General features: G+C 44.5%; 1 protein-coding gene across 1 annotated transcript in view; it reads right to left on the bottom strand.

The window, feature by feature from the left end:
• Nucleotides 1-10,868, bottom strand: part of LOC147884703 (Cleavage and polyadenylation specificity factor (CPSF) A subunit protein) — an 82,986-nt gene extending 72,118 nt beyond the window's left edge. Inside the window, exon 1 of the mRNA XM_087397153.1 lies at nt 10,641-10,868. Within this exon, the coding sequence (XP_087253279.1) occupies nt 10,641-10,781 (141 nt within the window). The 5' untranslated portion in view covers nt 10,782-10,868. The remainder of the gene's footprint in view (nt 1-10,640) is intronic.
• Between the last annotated feature and the right edge of the window lie 8,331 nt (nt 10,869-19,199).

Below are 19,199 nucleotides of genomic sequence, written 5' to 3'. Positions count from 1 at the left end.
GGCAATTAATTCCTAGGGCCAAAGTGTGCAATAGGGGGCCAAAAGAGTGGTGCAATTAAAAATTGCTAATTTTAGCACAGGACTCCAAAAAGAGCACAGAGCCCAAAGGCCAAAATCAGTTGCACAAGGAGCCAGATCATCAATTGTGAGCTACCAGGCCTGCCAGATGCTGCTAGAGCAAAATCGTCATCTACCAAGAGCTTCCAAAGCTTGCCAGGGAAAATCGCCATCAGCCAGGGCCTGCCAGAGGAAATTGCACCTAATCCAGGAGCCTGTTGCATATTGCGACTTCAGCCAAGGTGTCTCTTCCAGATTGTGATTTCAACTACAGGTCTTCCGGGCTGTGCCAGGTGACTGCGTCCAGTTCTAGGGCTGTTCCAAGTGTTTCTAGGCTGTCTAGGCTGCTACAAAAGATTGTGGTTTTGCTTCCAGGCTGTCCTGGCTCTACAGGGAAACTTGCGATTTGATTTCTGGAGCCTTCCAAGTGTTGCTGCTGATTTTGGTAACTTTCCAAGCGTGAGTGTTCACTTCTAAGCTGCTCTTGGGGCTATGCCGGGGCAGAATCAGCTTTTCTCTGCAGAATCTAGGGTTTTCCATCCCCGATGACCTTTCTTCTGTGGATACTGGGTAGAAGAAGGCTTGTCTTTCCCTGCTTTTGTCGTTCCCTGATTGGTTGCTGGCTAGTTATCGCGTTTGGGTTTCTTTCCTCGCGAAGAAAAGTTGATTTGATGCTGTTGGGCAGTGGCCGGAGAGGCTATAGATTGAAGCAACCTGTTTGGGAGTGCTTTGTCGATTGATTGCACCAAAGTTTGGCTGTTGAAGGCTTGTCTTGCAGTTGTTCAGCCGTGTCTAGTTGGTTGGACACTTGGTTGTGCAATTGCAGGTGCGGCGCAGACAGTAGATGCTTTTGGGGTCTCTATGGGACGCTTTGGTTGGCTGACGACAAAGGGTTGTCTAGTAATTGGATGCCATTCACCGTTTGAAGTTGAGCAGGGAATTACAGGGTAGGTAGGACAGGGAGTCTGCAGGCGTTGGTTTGCCTGTGGTGCAGCTTCCCAAACACCTTTGTAATCAGGCACTTGCCTTCAAATGAATGTTAAATAAATACCGCAAGGGGCGCCAACGTTTGGGGCCAATCGGTGTCCTTGTTTCTGAGTAGGAGCGCTCTAGCTCCCTTGTGATTTGATCTGTGGTGCATAATTATTTGTCAATTACTATGGAGGAGCTGAGAACTAAGAAAAAGGGGCAGTTTGGGAGCAGAAAACTCAGAAGAAAGGGGCTGTTTTGGAGCTGGAAAAAAGGTTGGGACAGCCTGACCCTTGCCAATGTGGTAAGAGGGGAGCAGGTGGGCAAGCGAACAAGCTAGAGGGGGAGGCGGATGTCACACATGCGCAGGGGGGGCAGAGAAAACGAAGCGACGGCCGTCCGCAGCGATTTTAGGGGTAGGGGATTTTTGGCATGCCAAAAACGGCGTTTCCGTTTCAAAAACGTTGGGGTCCCGAAACACCGTTTCCGGGGGCTATGCTTGTGGTCCCAGAGTTCCTTGGCTTCCCGAACCTCCCAATCGCGTTCCTCTTCTGCCTCCCGAGCTGTCATGACACCTGATGATCAGTCCTAACTGTGAATTCTTGCCCAAGGAGAAAATGCTTCCATGTCTTAATGGCATGAATGATTGCGACTAGTTCCTTGTCATATACTAAATATTTGGTCTCTATTGGGATCGGCTTGTGTCCTTCAAACACGATGGGATGACCATGCCCTACTCCAAGACTGCCCCAATGGTGAAGTCGCAAGCGTTGGTCCTTAAATCAAATGGCTAGTCCGGCTTGCCAAGGCCAAATAAGGGATTGTGGTAATTGCTTCCTTCAGTAAGTCAAAGGATTTGAGTGAAGCAAACGGTCTGCCTCTTGGCCTTCACCCCCTCTAAAAGATTTGTTGCGTGTATCGCGATCTTGGCCAAGCCCTTGATGTTCTTTCGCTACACCCATGAAGATGCGAACCTCCTGTGCATCTCCACGACCACACAAATGATGTGGTCCAAGTAATGTACAAAAAGCTACTCTTCTTAGCATTGATGTGCAATTGGTTGTCCTTGAGAAGCTAGAGGACCTATCATACATGATGCTCCTGCTGTGCGTGATCTTTTTAAAAAAACCAATGTCATCCAAAAATACAAATATTGATTTACTATAAGGCTCTTGAAAATTCGTAGCATCATTCTGCTCAATGCGCCAGTGGCCTTGTGAAACCAAATTGCATGATGACAAGTTCATAAATTGGTGCCACCACTAGGGTCCCAAGATGATATCTCCAACTTGTGTCAAGGCGACCCTGAGTGGCCAATTGTTGACCCATCCAGAGATCTTCAAGACGGTTGCAATGCGTACTACTTTCAACACTCTCGTCCATGAATGCTTCATTCAAAGCAACCGTATATGTTGATCAGAAAAACATCCACACGTGCTTGGCTGCTTTGGTGGAGATGATTTCCTCAAAGCTCCTAGAATTTTCCAAAATGAGGACTTTCCGACCACTGATCTAGCCACAGAACTTGGACATGGTGGGGGCTCATGAGGCTTCCCCTTCTACAGATCTTCAAGACCCTCGATGACTACTTGACGTCATCTTTGCTAGAGTGGAAGATTTAAGTGTCCCAACTGGTATGGCTATCTCCTAAAAAATGTTTCGGCGTTCAAGAAGCTTGTGTAGCCGTTTCTACTTAACGGTCCAATTATTCTTACTAAACTCCAAGCGGTTAGTAGAGAGCGGTGTTGATACGGCATGGTATGCACGGGTATCCACATGGTTTGTTAGTCTGAACAGGCTTCCCCCCTTTCAGTACAGTTTTGTCATGTGCACGGATTGGTATCTGACGTGTACTGGGTACACAAGACTAGCTCAGGTAGCCTGGGAGGCTTAGAGCTAGGCAAGCTTGATTCTCGGGTTGAGTGGCAAGGTTACGAACCAGTTTGAGGTCTTCGCTATTTTTGGCGCTTGGGGCCCGAGTCTATAAAAGGGGCCCAAGGGTTCAGTTCTCAGGAGCCGATGGGAGCAAGTTTCGTTCCCAAGTGCTAGGTCTGATCCTGGATTGAGTCACGGACGCGCGCCTGCATCTTAGCGTAGCCCAAGGCCCAGTAGCAGATCCCAGGCTTCACAGCGCCACCTGGTGGTATGGGACACCAGGCTGGTTTGGATCTGGTTGGGAGTTCGTGCCAGTAGCTCAGCTCGTGGCTCGGAGGGGACATCTCCTCATTCGGGATCACCTCCCGTAGATGTCATGGTTGGGTGGTGAGCAGCTTGCTCAGTTTCTCACATTGTGTGTGTGTTCTTGTGTTTGCTTGCAGATCACAGGTTTCAGGAGTGCTGGGACGTGTCAGTTGGTATCAGAGCCAACTCCTGAGGTAGGAACTTCTGATGCGAAAATTTTGGACGATTTCTTCCTCCAGGTATGCCCTAATTTCAAAATCTGTTGCTGCAAGATCTTGTTGGTTCATGGGTTATCGGGGGTGGTCAAGATGTAGGGAAAAGGTAGGAGAAAGAGAGTCATGATTTCGGAATCGCTGAAGGGAATAGTGAGAGAGGGTTGAGGCGTAGCTAGGAGAGAGTGGAGAAGCAGGTAGGAGAGGCGTGAGAAGAGCTGAGTGGCAGGCGAGGAGTTTTCGTTTGCTGGTCAGGGCTGCGTAGAGGTAGGTGACGCAGGTGCGAGTGGCTGAGAGGTGCGCCATGGCTGGAAGGGAATTCGGCCAGGCAGGGAGGTGCGCCAGGGGCTGGAGCAGGGTGCGGCCACACTGTTGGAGGAGCTGCTTTTTTCAAAAAAAGCTCCACCCTCCAAGTTTGGGAGGGTGAGCTTTTCTGGGAAGCATAGCTTCCTAGATTAGCTGCACCATCTCCTATATAGTCTGGCAGGGTCCTAAGCTCAGCCATAGCCTCAGCTAGAGTGCGCAAGAAGATCTCCTTGCACATCTACTTGATTGCGCCATCTAGGAACGGCCATAGCCTGCGACAGGCTACCGTACAGCCTGCGTCAGATTCGGTACAGCCTGCGACAGGCTACCGTACAGCCTGTCAGCTTCCGTACAAGCCTGCGTCAGATTCCGTGCAGCCTGCGGGGGGATTTCCGTACAGTACGGACTGTAGCAGACTTCCGTACACTGCAGCCTGCACCGAAACCAGCAAGGAGAGACCATGGGATCACCTACACCAGCTGATCGACAGCTCCAGCATCTTCTTTCGACCAGCTCCTCTTCTTTCGTCAGCTTCTCTTGGGACAATTTTTCTCTGCTCCACTCTCCTTCCAGCTTCGATTCCCCCAGTTATTTCTCTCAGTTTTATACTCTTTTCAGATCAGATTTCAGACATGGCTGATTCTGTAAATCCTGAGCTTGCCATGGGAGATCAGGATTTGGACTACCCTGCTGAGGAAGACCACGGTCTTAATGACGATCTGATTACGAAGAAAGCCTTCAGTGAATTCACCACTGCTCTGGATGGAAAATTCGAGCAGGTTAATGCGAATCAAACGGGGTTGACACAGCAACTCCAAGGGATTCAGACGACTCTCACCCTTCTGACTAGCACTGTGCAGGCACTCACGCATGTGGATGCCATGGCTTCAGTGCTAGGTCCGAACATAACTCCAGACCCTTTTCCCGGAGATCAGAAGTCTCGAACTAAGGAGGTTGTTGACACTTGGTTGCACAAGTGGCAGGTACACTTCCAGTTCCACCCGTACCCAGATGAAAAGAAAATACAGCTTGCAGCCGGTTTCATGTCAGGAAAGGCTTTGTTATGGTGGAAGGAACTCCAATCTAAGCCGTTAACATGGATAGATTTCGAAGGGGTCTTCAGGAAGGAGTTCCTGAAGAAGGAGGACGACTATGATATCGTTGGCAAGCTTAAACCCTCGATATGTCTAAGCTGAACTTGTCGTTTGAAGTTTATCTTCAAAGGTTTCGAGATCTGCAGACCAGGGCCACAAAGATGGATCCAGTGACCTTGTTAGGTTTCTTTGTGAATGGTTTCCCAGATTCGTACAAGTTGCAAATCAAGAACAACAAATGTACAACGTTGCAAGAGGCCATGAATTACGCGCGTATTTATGATGATACCATGGCCGGTGCAAAGGCAACTACAGTTTCCGACACGAGTGGGAAGAACAAACGGAACTTCTTCCAGTCTACGACTGGTACCGGGGAGACGAAGTCTATAGCCAACGCCTCCAAGAAACACTTGACTCAAGCAAAGAATGGTCGAGCCCGTTTCCTTCGTACCTTGAAGCTTAAGAAGGAAGGACGTTGCTTCTACTGCGAGGAGCGGGGCCACACCAAGAATGAATGTCCAAAGCGCAAGAATTAAAAGTTTCGGACCGAAGCTCCAAGCGGGTCCAGGTACCAAAGCCAAGGGAGCGAACCAAATTTCGATGACAGGTATTACTGTAAATGTCATTACCTGCCCACTTTCTTGTAATTGCACTTTCAATACTTCGTTATTTGGTTCCCATGATCTTTTCCGAGTTTATGGAGAAGTTAGGGACCAAAGGGTTCACATTCTCTTTGACCCGGGCAACGCTCACAACTTTGTTAATTACAAATTTGTGCAGAAGATGGGGCTGTCCACGATACCTAGTGATCACACCTATGAGGTGCAGCTTCCAGCTGGGAAGCAGTTTTGGGATCGCAAGATTGAAGCGCTTCCTATCCGGATTCAAGCATACACAGGGGCTCTTACGTGCTATGTTATGCACTTGGAGCATGTGGATTTGTTAATCGGAATAGAGTGGTTTAAAACCCACAATATTCGGATTGGATGGACGGAGCATACCCTTTCTTTTGTGGATAAGGACACCCAATTTTGTATTCAATGTGATAAAATTCCCTCGTCTCAGGGACCTATTGTATCTGCGATGCAGCTTCGGAATATATTAAACACTTCTCATTATGATGTCTATCAATGTGTTTTGATTCCGCTTTCTTCATTTGTTGTCTCTGTAAATAACAAGAATGATTTAAGTGTGTTTGAACACCGTGAATTGAGAATGTTGTTAGATAGTTTTAAGGATGTATTCCCTGCTCAACTGCCGGAAGGTTTACCTCCAGAACGGGCAGTAGATCATCGCATAGACTTAGTCCCAGGGGCTCAACCTATTAGTGTACCACCTTATAGGATGAGCCAGCTTGAGGAGGATGAGTTAGCTACACAGCTACAGGATTACCTGAATATGGGCTATATTCGCCCAAGTAAATCACCTTGGGGTGCACCTGTCCTCTTAAGGAAGAAGAAAGATTCTACATGGAGAATGTGTATAGATTATAAACGATTAACTAAAGTGACAATTAAGAATCGATACCCTCTACCTCGTTCCGATGATCTGATAGACCGTTTGGCCGGAGCGAAGTATTTCACTAAGATTGATTTGCCTACGGGTTATCACCAAATCCGTATCTATGCTAAACACATAGATAGAACCGCATTCCGAACTAGGTATGGTCATTACGAGTTTCTTGTATTACCTTTTGGTTTGACCAATGCTCCTGCCACCTTCCAACAAATGATGAACGATTTGTTTCGAGATTTTCTGGGCAAATTCGTTGTAGTGTTCTTAGATGACATCTTGGTATATAGCCGAACGCTTGAGGATCACATAGGACACCTCCGGATTGTCTTAGTTATTCTAAGACAGCATAAGCTCTATGCCAAGATGAGTAAATGTGACTTCTTTATGAAGGAGATCATTTACTTAGGACACAAGATTTCTTCTGAAGGTATTAGCATTGATCTGGATCGTATCCAGAAGGTTTTAGAATGGCCTATTCCTCAGACTGTGAAACAACTTCGTTCTTTCCTAGGATTTGTGGTATTTCTACGGAAGTCTGTGCGTGATTATTCACATATCACGGCACCCCTGACAAACATATTGAAAGGTCGTGGACGCAGGTCTACCCAGCCGATCTCTTGGAATGATGCAATGAATAAGGCTTTTGAAACCTTGAAGTTTTCTATCAAGGAAGCACCCGTTCTTGCATTACCCGATCCTACCCGGCCTTATGTTTTAGAGGCCGATGCGAGTGATTTTGCGATTGGGGCAGCTCTATTCCAAGAGGGCAGACCTGTAGCTTTCGAGAGTAAGAAGCTAGACGACACCCAATATCGTTGGCCCACACTAGAAAAGGAACTTTATGCTGTAGTGTATGCCCTTAAGGTTTGGAGACACTACTTGTATGGTTTGAAGTTTCTTGTATTGACTGATCATCAGTCAATTAAGTATGTGTGTGATGGGTCTGAATTGAGGGGACGGAAAGCTAGATGGGCAGAATTAATGCAAGATTTTGATTTTGAAATACGTTATCGAAAGGGTTCGTTGAATAGTGTGGCGGATGTCTTAAGTCGAGTCAAGTTTGTAAATGCTATGTCATTTACGGAAATATCATCCGACCTATTTCAATCCTTGAGAGGGCTATACGCAACTGAGTCATTTCAGTTCTTATTGGCAGAGAGTCCAGGATGGGAGCTCCATGGTTGACCAGGACTCAGGGATTGTGCCACCTACGGTACAGGCGGCGGGAGGTCAGTGGATGATTGGGTATACATCGGACTCTGTCTCTTGTGAAGCATACCTTTTATTGTCCTAAGATGCGTGCATTTATTGAGAACTATGTAGTAGGTTGCCGGGTTTGTCAGGTTACTAAGGCAAAACGCCTTAGAAGCGCGGGTTTATTACAGCCATTACAGATTCCAGGTAATAAATGGAAAAGTATTTCCATGGATTTTATTACTGGTTTGCCTCGAACGCGCAAGGGTCATGACTCCATTTGGGTCATAGTCGACCGTTTGACAAAAATGGCTAGGTTCTTACCTACTAGAACAACTATTTCAGCTGTTCAGCTGGCTCACGAGTTTGTGGACCACTTGTTTAAGCTGTATGGGTTACCATCTGACATAGTCAGTGACAGGGACTCAAAGTTTACAAGTAACTTTTGGACACTTGTTTTTGAGAAGTTAGAAACTACTCTAAGTATGAGTTCCTCAGATCATGCACAATCTGATGGCAGTACAGAGAAGGTTAACCAGTTGGTTGAAGACATGCTTCGGGCATATGTATCTAAGAGACAGTCTTCATGGGAAGATTATCTACCTATGATAGAATTTGCCTACAACAGTGCAAAGCATTCTAGTACTGGTTACAGTCCTTTTATGCTGTACGGGTTTCAACCTAAGTCACCAGTTATGGTTGGGTTAAAAGGGATTCAAAATGATGCTGCTAAGAACTTCTTGCTAGACATGCAGGAAATGTTGCAGTTTGCCAAGGAGTCTATTAGAAGTGCTCAAGATCGGGAGAGATTTTATGCTAATAGACATCATTCACCTAGAGAGTTCTCTAAAGGAACGATGGTATATTTGCGAATTCCCAAGGAATCCAAGAGCCTAAGTACTGGTTTGGTTCCAAAATTATCCCCCAGATACTGTGGTCCGTTCAAGGTCATTAAAAGAATTGGACCAGTTGCATATTGACTAGAATTGCCTCCTGATGTTAAAGTACATCCAGTCTTTCATGTCAGTAGACTGAAAGAAGTCTTGGGTGCGGATGATCAACTTGTTTCTCCTCACGAGATAATAGAAGTTACAGATTTGACTTTTATTCCACACGAACCAGAGTGTATTCTTGAATTTCGTGACAGACAGATTCGTAATCGATCTATCACAGAATACAAGATCAAGTGGAAGGATCGTGTTGAGGAGCATGCAACATGGGAGACATTACAAAACCTCCAAAGAACATTTCTGGGTTTTTTAGCGAACTCAGGAGTGAGTTCTTAGAGGAGCGGAAGTATGTCATGTGCACGGATTGGTATCTGACGTGTACTGGGTACACAACACTAGCTCAGGTAGCCTGGGGAGGCTTAGAGCTAGGCAGGCTTGATTCTCGGGTTAAGTGGCAAGGGTACGAACCAGTTTGAGGTCTTCGCTATTTTTGGTGCTTGGGGCCCGAGTCTATAAAAGGGGCCCAGGGGTTCAATTCTCAGGAGCCGATGGGAGCAAGTTTCGTTCCCAAGTGCTAGGTCTGATCCTGGATTGAGTCACGGACGCGCGCCTGCATCTTAGCGTAGCCCAAGGCCTAGTAGCAGATCCCAGGCTTCACAGCGCCACCTGGTGGTATGGGACACCAGGCTGGTTTGGATCTGGTTGGGAGTTCGTGCCAGTAGCTCAGCTCGTGGCTCGGAGGGGACATCTCATTCGGGATCACCTCCCGTAGATGTCATGGTTGGGTGGTGAGCAGCCTGCTTAGTTTCTCACATTGTGTGTGTGTTCTTGTGTTTGCTTGCAGATCAGAGGTTTCAGGAGTGCTGGGACGTGTCAAGTTTGGATGCACCACCCAAGATGATCCCACAAGATGAGACTGTGGAAGGAGTTTGACCTAAAGCCCTATATAAGGGGCCATTTCTCCATCAGCCTTTGCAGCTCCAGTGCAGCCTAGTTCCAGGGACGACCAGCAGGCCCTGACCGACTGATAGGGAGAGGGAGAAGAGCAGCAGTCAGTGTCACCATCTCCACATACAGAAGGGATCCCCCTTCATTTACAATGTCCCCCACAAACAATGAATAAACAGTAAATACTCTCTACAGAGGCAGGGGCAATTGCAACCCAATCCTGCATTCATTCTCACATACCCACAAACGCAAACAATTGTGGTTCTCTCTTCAGTACACGCTTCCGCATTCACAGATAGATAACAGGCTAGAGAGAGAGTAAGCTAGGTTCCTTGTCCGATGCAGAAACTCTCCCTACTGCCGCATGCCTCTTCCAGGTGTTAGTAGCTGCTCAGGGTAGAGCTCCTGCTCACTACCTATGCATGCCCAGTTATAGCCAACAGGCTGTTGCTATGCACACTGAAATGCCCTAGAATGCTGCTGGCTGTACTGCACTATGCACCTCCAGTTACTCTCCAACCTTGCTGTTGATCCCCAAAACAGGTGGTGTGGAGGGGGGAAGGAAATCTTATTTTCCTTCACTTTCATGGGAAAGAGCTTGCGTCGAATTGTATCATGAACCTACACTCCTTGCAGGGTCAACAAAGAGCTTGCAAGGCTAACAGGGCAAATCCGCAACATCACATGGAATCGCCACGTGGCGTGCAGGCAGCTCCTTGTACAGAAAACGTCGATCTCCGCACAAGCTTCCAGGGAAATGCAAGTCAATTGAGAGTGTGCTTGGTCGGGAACTGTACAAACAACCATCCCTGCAGGGAGTAGCTTCCTGCTGCTGACATCAAAGTGGTAACCAACCAGCATCATCAGGACCCTATAGACTTCATCGTTGTAAGCTTGCGATCTGAAAATGGCCTTGAGGAATTACTTGTTTTCTCCCATTTTCACTACTACAGAATCAGGCGACGTCGCAGCTGAAGAAGTGCGTCTATTTCCTCACACCGCTTGTTCCCAAGGAGCTGAGCACGTGGAGTATATTGAAAAATTCCATGCCACAGTGGCATGTGTGATTTGAGGTTGTAAGAAAGGTAATTTGTGAATTGAGCTTGCGAAAGTGTGCATCAATGGCCATGCTTCAAAATCATTACAATTGTCGTATTTCTATTGACCGTACCAAAATCATGCTTCCAAGATACCATGTAGCAAGCGAGGCATACCTTGCCAAAAACGACATCCAAAGTTGCGGGGGACCTGATGTGTCCAGAGACGGCCTGCAGAACGACGCTGCTTTTGAGAACGGATTTGGCCAAGTAGAAAGCAGAGGAAGGATCGGCTGCGACGCGATATTGAACGGCCATTGGGAAGAGGAGGGGGCTAGAGGAAAAGGGGAGAGTTGGGATTCATGGAAAAGGGATGCGAGAAAGAGGGGATGGCGATGGAGAAGCAGCCATAGCCAAGGAAATAGAAGGTTTTTCACACTTTTTTTTTTTTTTTGTGAGAAAGAGCTGCCTTACACACACACACACACACGCGACACAGAGAGCGCGCCAGCGTGGCACCCTACACTCCCTCCTTCCACCTTCCACTCCACGTGGCACCTCCTCCTCTCACCCCGCCCGATTCCTCGGTGAACATCAGGTCCCGGGTTGAACATGTGTCATCCCGGACAAACATCAACTAACAACTTGTCAAGGATGAAAACGATATTTACCTCGCCAGCACTAGACGCGGTTCTTTTGCACTTGTCAACTCCTACACAACCATGTGGTTAGTTGTACGTCGTCAGATTGCCCTTGTCTAAAATTACTAGACGGTTCTCTGCACTTCTCAAATCCTATGCTGCCACGTGGTCACTTGTAGGCCGTCAGATCGTCCCTTGTCTAAAATTACTGAACGTCCAAAAACAACGTGCCTCCAAGTAAAACCAAGTAAAAACGTCCAAAAACAACGTGCCACTGAGTAAAACAAGCAAACACGTCCAAAAACAACGTGCCTTTAACAAGTAAACAAGATGAACGAGGTTCATGTGGCCTGCCCTTTGGTAGATTTGGCAATCCTTTCTAAATAAAAAATAAATTTTGGTTGTTTTCGTGCTTAGTGCAGGGAAGTATAAATTATTGAGTGGTCCGACCAATACACATAGGATTTTTCATTTGGTATTGTTGTTCTTGCCCATATGTGGTCAATAGTGGAACCATAGATTGTTGTGGGTTCTGTGAGGAGTTGGTGCATACTGTTTTGTTGCATGAATCGTAGTAAGGCTGACTTGTTTTTGCTGTTTGAGCTGTAATCAATATCGCCCATAGTGTATGTTTCTATGTGCGCTGGAATGTTGTTGTACAGGTTCTTGCAAGATTTTTGTTAGAGTTTTTGTTTTTGTGTGTGTTGGCTTGTAAATGTTTATGACAATGACTTGTTCTCTTGTCCAGGCATTCACATGCTTGTGTGACCATGTTGTTGGTGGCAGTACCTTGGTTTTTTTTTTTGGAAATATGTGGTCAGCCCTCGACCTTGCGTTGTGTTGTTGTTGTCAAAGCCTGGTAAGCTAATGTCATTTGACAAATTGTTGTGTGTTTCTTGGAGGCAAAGTATGGAGGATTGCATGATTGTTTGGGAGTTTAAAATGTCTTCTTTATGGTATTGAAAAGACCTTGTGTTCAAGCTTTGCAATGTGCCTCGGTCGTTCTGGTTGTTTGCAAGTACTGTATGCTCGAAAATGCATGCTCTTTCTGATTAGAGCCACCCAATTTCATGTACTACCAAGGGTCAACTCTTTGTTATTTGTGTTATGGGTGTCCAATTTTTGTTGATGTTGATGTTGTCAAGGTTTATGTTTTCCCTGTGAGTGCTCTTACCTGTATCCTTATCGCTGAACTCGATCCATATTATGAGAGGCTTGGTGTGTAAGGTTGAGCCTCTAAATGTACCGTCTGCTCCATTGACAATGCCAGTTGCCTGAGCATATCTCGACAATCATTCCTTCTTTCAGTTTTAGTTCAGCATGAAGCCCTGCTGTTTCTCTAAGGTTTGTTGGGATGTTTATTGCTTTTTGCATGTTTTGTGTTTTCGGTCTGTCGCTGCTATTAGAATTTATGGTGCTATTTGGAGTGTCTGGAAGATGTAATCATTGTGTTTGTCTAGTGTAGTAAACGTGCGGTACTTGATGCTTGTTTGGGACCAGTTTTACATAGTTTTCGTTAAGGAAGTCAACATCTTCCTTGGTTTGTTTCCCAACCCGTATTTTGTTTAGTAATTGAAGAAACTATCTGTTTTGTTGGCACATTGGTTCTTGTAGTTCGTAGTATTGGATTTATGCCTCCCAAATGGAGCCCAATAGCGCTATCCCTCTTGATTGCTGTGAGAAAACCCAATTGTCTCATGCCGGGCTAACTTGGCATAGGTCTCCTGAGAGTAGGATATCGATGCCCCCGAATGGCTCATCATGGTTGTGCTTTATTTCACGCATTCACATGTCTGCTGCTACAAATGTGTTTAGCCCCACTAATGAAATCTCATCTATCACTATTAGTTTAACGTCTCTGTAAAGGCTAGAAAGTGCTTGCAGTTCTTTGAGCTCAAGCTTGTGTACGTGCTTGTTATTACTGGTAGGTGCAGTGCAGCATGTACGGTGCTTCCGTTAATAGGCCTCGTTGCTTTTCCTGTGTACGCCAGAAGGAGTAAGCGAGGAAATTTAGTGCTTGTTGTGTCATTGTGAAGATATGTTCTCTGCAATGCTTGGACAATGAGCATGGTTGTGAAAGTTTTCCCAATTCTGGCATTGCCGATAAGAAACAATTTTATTGTTCTTCCTTGGTAGATTCTTTTTTTAAGCATGATGTCATCTATATTTTTTCTTTGCCCATAATTTGTTTGCCGCACCATCTTGTAGTAAAGTTCATTTGGTAGTAGTTGGTTGTTACACTGTTGTGCACATGCAACTTCTGCCTTGGCCTTTCTTTTTGTCATTTCTTTGGCAAGGTCGAAGTCGTCAGACTTTGTTGTATTGATTATTGTGTTGGTGGACGTAGTTATTGTGTTGGAGTTGTTGCTTGTCACAAGTTGAGGGCAAGACAACATTTTGTTAAAGGCAGCCTTATTTTTATTGAATGAGTTCAGTATTTGAATTGTACATGTCGTGCCATGTTTGTGTTTCTTCATCCAAAGTGTGCTCGATGTTTGTGAAAGGCAAGTACAACAAGCAAAGTTCTTTGTAATGTTCTTCTGGCTTTGTGTTTTTGTCGTAATTATTAAACCTTATTATTTTGCACCATTTTCTTGGATGTGCAATTTCCTTTTTGCATTGTGAATGCGCTTGTGAAGTATGCTAGGCATACGTTGGTTAGGTCGCTGCTTCGCTTGCGATATTGCATCACGATGTCGTTAAAGAAAATGTATGTGCTTGATGGGATCCATTTTTTGCAGCTCGGAATTTCCTTTTAGTAGCATTGTTCACTCATTTGCTGTGCTTGTGTTGATGTGACCAAACTCTCAGGTTGTGCTAGTCAAGGGAAGAGATAGGCAGATAAAGATTGCTTGCTACACACGTATGTGTTGGGTATTCAATATTGCATTTTCGACTTTTCGAATACACTCGTTTGCAGCTATGTTGTTTTCAATACTGTAAGTGATTGCTGCTTTAACTGCATTGTTTGTTTCTTTGTCAATTTTGGTGATGTACGATGTACAATATGATGCTGCTCCATGTGGGTTTTGCACGAATCGAATATATGTGTTTTCCCAAAGTTTTGAAATTGTTAGATTAAAATTATTAGTGTTGATGTCTTTTGGTTGTCTTTTCAAGAACAAGGTAGCTTCAGAAATGTTTGACCTAAGAGCAAGTATATAATCTTCTTCGTCCATGTTTACTTGTTGCAAAAAAGTGTCATAGCTTAATGTTACTGTTGCTGGATCCAACAGTAAACTTGATATTGTTTTGAAATTGTTTCTGCTTTTGTTGGTCTGTGCTTCTTTTTCCAAAGGTAGTAATATCTTGCTTTTGCGCATTGGAGGTCGTGGAAATCCAAATCGACATTTCTTTGTCTTCTTCGTGCAAGTCTTCCTATGTTTGTGTTTTTGGATATCTTGCAATGTGGGTGGCAATTGTTTATGTATGTGTCAATGTAGCTTTGTACTTACGCAATGGTAGAGCGACCGTATATTGGTGCTTGGTCTGCCCATAATAAGCCATCATCATGTTGGCTTCCATGGATTTGAAATTTAGTCAAGAAGAAGAAGTCATTTATTTGGCCAATGATCTCTTTGTCTTGCCGTAGAAGGGTTTTTAATGCTTGAAATTTGTGCGCATAGTACCTTGCTGTTGAGACAGGGTCAAACCTTGAGAGGTCAGTAATGTTGCGTGGCAGTGGGCTATTGCTATTGATGTTTGTTGTGCCGCTTAATTTTGCTAAGCATTCCGGTAGTGGTTCCTAGCATTTCTCTACTCTGCTGAAAAGGTGACAAAGAAGGTGGGGGGCCCAAGTTGCCTTGGCATTGCGAAAGTGTTTCTTTTTAGCTCCTGCTTGTAGTCTGTTGATGTGCACAAAGTGGTAAAGTCTTGATAACCTATTTTTGAATGTAGTAGTTGCTCAATGTTTGTGTCTAGCAAAGAGGTTCTTGCCTCCAGCCAGATTCCTTGTAGTAGCTGCCCTTTGCGCATCCTTACCCAACTTGAGGACAAAACTTGTTTAACGAGTACCTTCATTGTTTTGAAGAAAAAATTCTCAATTGAGAATGCAAATCGGCAGTCCTTGTGTTTCAACTCCCACTTCACTATGTCTTGGAAAGTTCTTGATTGTGTTGTTTCATATGAGCGTTTGTTTCCATAAAATAGTTCTTCGCAATGTGTGTCATATAAAAGGCTCAATGGACGAAAGCCTTCAAATGGTGAAACAGTAATTATTTTGTCATCAAAATCAACCACTTGGTGTGAAGCATATATACCATGAACTAGGGTATCTGTATCAATATTTTCATCGTCATGTGTGCTGCTGCTGTTGTTTGTTATGTTGTTCTCAGGTAGTGTTGGATCAGTCGATTGTTGTAGTTTCTTGACATAGTCAAGCCATTGCTCGTTCACTTATACGTCGTTCTCCTTGTACAAAGGTGTTTCCAACATCTCCACGAGTGCCTACATTGTCATGGTTGGGCGTACCATACCACTTGCATAGTTGTGTTTGTATTGCATCTTGCGCTTTCTTGCCACCAATACAGTCGCGTTGTCATCAATGAAGCAAGGAAGCGTTTTTTGTGCTCTTTCGACATCTGCGAAAACATACCATTCGCACAAATCCGTGAACTAACATACGAGGGATTCCTCCCGTCTCCTCCAACCTTGCAACCCATCTCTTATTGAGATCAGTCGCTCCTCAACTTGATTTAATGTTGATGTATGATGGACTGGAGTTGCGAAAGGCATTGCTTGGCTTATAAACTTGGGTATGGACTTGATCGCTAGGTGCATGTGGCAAAGCGAACAAACGAAACTATTCTCGAATGGAATGTCCTCTAGCCATAGCAGTTGTTGTTTCATGAACTCTTCACGTGCCTTGGTGGCTCTTCTTAGTTTGGTTTGGAACATGAAGCAACCACGACAATCACATTCGTAGCTTGGAGTATCGTTGATCTTCTGTTTGTATTTCTTTTGGGCTTTCGATTCTGGCGATGTTTCCCTTGTGGAATCACAACTTCTTTTTTTTTGGCAATTTTTACGAGCTGGTGGTTCCTAGACATGCGGCAGTGGAGGCGGAGCATCAAGTGCCTGGCTAGACCATATCCTATAAATTTGTTGTGAATAGCCACGATGCTGAACCTGACTTCCTTTTCATCATTCTTGTAATTGCTTGCTATGGTGATTGCAGTTTAGCCTAATTTGCAACAACTTGTTCTCCTCTTCCGTTGTCCATATTTTGTACACTCATTTTCTGCCCTTTGGTACAAGTGGGAAAATAGTTTGTGGGTGCACGGATGTATCAAGCAAGATGGACCTTCTCTTATGGGCAGAGCATTTGCCAACTTTGAATTGTTTAATAATGTTTCCATTGTTGGACTCAAGTAGTTCAAAAGAGTCATTGAATCTCGTGTGGAAGAAGTTGAGTTGTTCGAAGCTCGCTTGGTTTTCACATGGACCTTCTACTGGGAATAGTGACTCTTGGTTGTTTTGTTTGCTTATTTGTTCGACATAAGCGGGAAACATATGGGACCAGACCATGTGTAGCAAGGCTCCATACTTGTATGCAGGGTAAAAACGATTGATGCAAGAAATGATATTACTATTTTGTGGGTTTGTATTTGGAAATTCGACATCCAACTTCAAATTGCGCTTCTCTAGTGTTGACATTTTGCTCTGGTAAAGAGTCGTTTTGAATTCCAAAGGTCACAAGAGCTTTATTTATATTTACAGTGTATCCAAAAGAGAGAAGGTGTGCTTACTGTGCAAGCCTTATTACAAGCTGAAATATGTATAGACAGGGAAAAAGATGGCTCATCTAGCACCTTTGAGAGGGCCAGCAAACACCTAGTTGCTTGGTATGAAAGCCGTGACAAATCCAGCATTGTTCACTGTGAACTCCCCGGAAGGTCTCCTCTCATATATCATGTTTCGAGTAGCGATGATACTGCGATTGTGATACTCAAAAAAGGGACAATGTAGCTTTAGGACTTCATCAACATGCACTCCACGGATCTACAACTTGGGACCCATCATGATCAACAACACAACCTTTCAAAGATGGTACGAGCAGAACGGGGTGAGCGTTGTCGCAAATGAAATATGTACAGATAGGGAAAAAGATGGCTCATCAAGCACCCTTGAGAGGGCCAGCAAACACCTAGTTGCTTGGTGCGAAAGCCGTGACAAAACCAGCATTGTTCATTGTGAACTCCTCGGAAGGTCTCCTCTCATATAGCATGTTTCGAGTAGCGACGATACTGCGATTGTGGTACTCAACAAAGGGACAATGTAGCTTTAGGACTTCATCAACATGCACTCCATGGATCTGCAAAGCAACCTGGGACCCATTACGATCAACAACACAGCCTTTCAAAGATGGTATGAGCAGAACGGGGTGAGCGCTGTCGCAAGTGTAACAAAACGGCTTAGCTGGGTCTCTACTCGTGGTCCTCCGCAGCTGTTGCTTTGGTGTTCGACTAGTGGGTTGTTTAGGCCAATGAAATGCAATACTCCAACAACCTACAAGAAGTTATGGTTATAGCAGTTGTGTTCAATTACAAAAGCAAATGTGGAATGACTAACTAAATTTACCTTTTTCCCATAGCCTAGTTGGGAGACTTGTCATATGAAACTATCCTACAATGTCGTTCGCAGGTTCCCTTGTGGTACAGCCCCCAAAATGGTGAAGTCAAAAACTCCCAATGCGTGCCATGCTCGCATGAACGAAATATTTTTAGCAACATACATCACAATGCCTTCATCAATGAACTCTTTCACTAGGCGGGCTAGTGTGTGTCTACGTTCGGCCACGAACGTCAACTATTTCAAATCAATGAAAAGTTTGTTATGTACATATAAAACCCTAAAGTGTGGTTGACTTGCCCTACTGCATTTGAATCTCATCGTGGCGCGATCTTCCCGGTTTGGGCCATCCGCAACAATGATTTGGTCTATTGGTGGCCCATCCAAGTCAACTTTGATAACCACAAAAGCTATGGTGTCCATTGGTGCCACGAAAGAAGACGACGTTGTTTCCACTTGATTTGCTACCCAAGGTGCATAGACTCGAATGGATTTCTCAGGCACAAAGGAAATGTCACCGTTGAATGGTTCTCCCTTTAGTATTGTTGTTGTGGCATCTACCCTCAGTGACACAAATGAAGTCCCACCCTCACCAGCCACTCTTTTAGCAATTGTGGGGCCCTCAATCCTGAAGAACTCATCCACTTGTAAAACATATTTCAATTGTAAGACATAGGCATGAGGGACAAGGAGAGTGATGGTCTCACAACACTCTTGATCAGTTAGGTCGACCCGCATGAAGACGGGGTAAGAGGCATCTCTTGCTTTGTAGGTGCCATATTTTGCAAGGGCTTCACCTTGGAATGCAAACCTATAAGGAATGTACTCTGACGACGAGCTTATAGGCAAGACTGGTAGACTATTTGCAAGAGTGAGGCTTGGGTCTACATAGGCTACCAGATTTGAATTGTGTGGCTCCAGAATATTGTTGCTTATTGCATCAACCTTTGCAATTTTGCTTTCTTTCACAAAGTGTGAAGGGGTAGCTTAGTTGGCTAGAATGAATAAACAATGGAGGTTGTAAGCAATTTATCGGTTTCATGCTTGTAATGTAGAGCGCATTACTACTTCTAGCAAGTGAGATAAAGCTTTGCATCACAAGTTAAGAAAACATTTGTATTTATGTTAGTTGTTGCTTGTTGATTCTTTTTCGTAAAATGCTTAAGTACATATTCGAAGTTGCTATGCTTAATTGTTTAAGAAAACCTAAACACCTTAAAATTTCTGGCAACAAGCTGCGTGAAAATGTTAAAATTGATTAGCTCATGTTTAATATTTTGTGAACGTCTAAATTCACTACGCATTGCAAGAAAAAGAAAATTGTGAAAGTGTAATGTTTGATGTGGAAAGTAAATTATGCTAAGTGAAATGATTGAAGCGTATTGATTAACATATTAACAAATTTTGACAAAGCAATTATAGATGTAAATGTATATTGTTCGATGGGGATAACAAAATATGCTAAGCACTAGTGATTTCTGAATCAGACTCATCCTCAACAAATGGTGGCTCAATATCCATGTCT

Source organism: Dipteris shenzhenensis, chromosome 26, assembly GCF_047967505.1.
Source record: "Dipteris shenzhenensis isolate YYH24624 ecotype China chromosome 26, Dip_SZ_1.0, whole genome shotgun sequence".
NCBI classification, from domain to species: domain Eukaryota; kingdom Viridiplantae; phylum Streptophyta; class Polypodiopsida; order Gleicheniales; family Dipteridaceae; genus Dipteris; species Dipteris shenzhenensis.
Note: the sequence above shows the minus strand (reverse complement) of the source record. Positions and strands in the feature narration are given on the sequence as shown.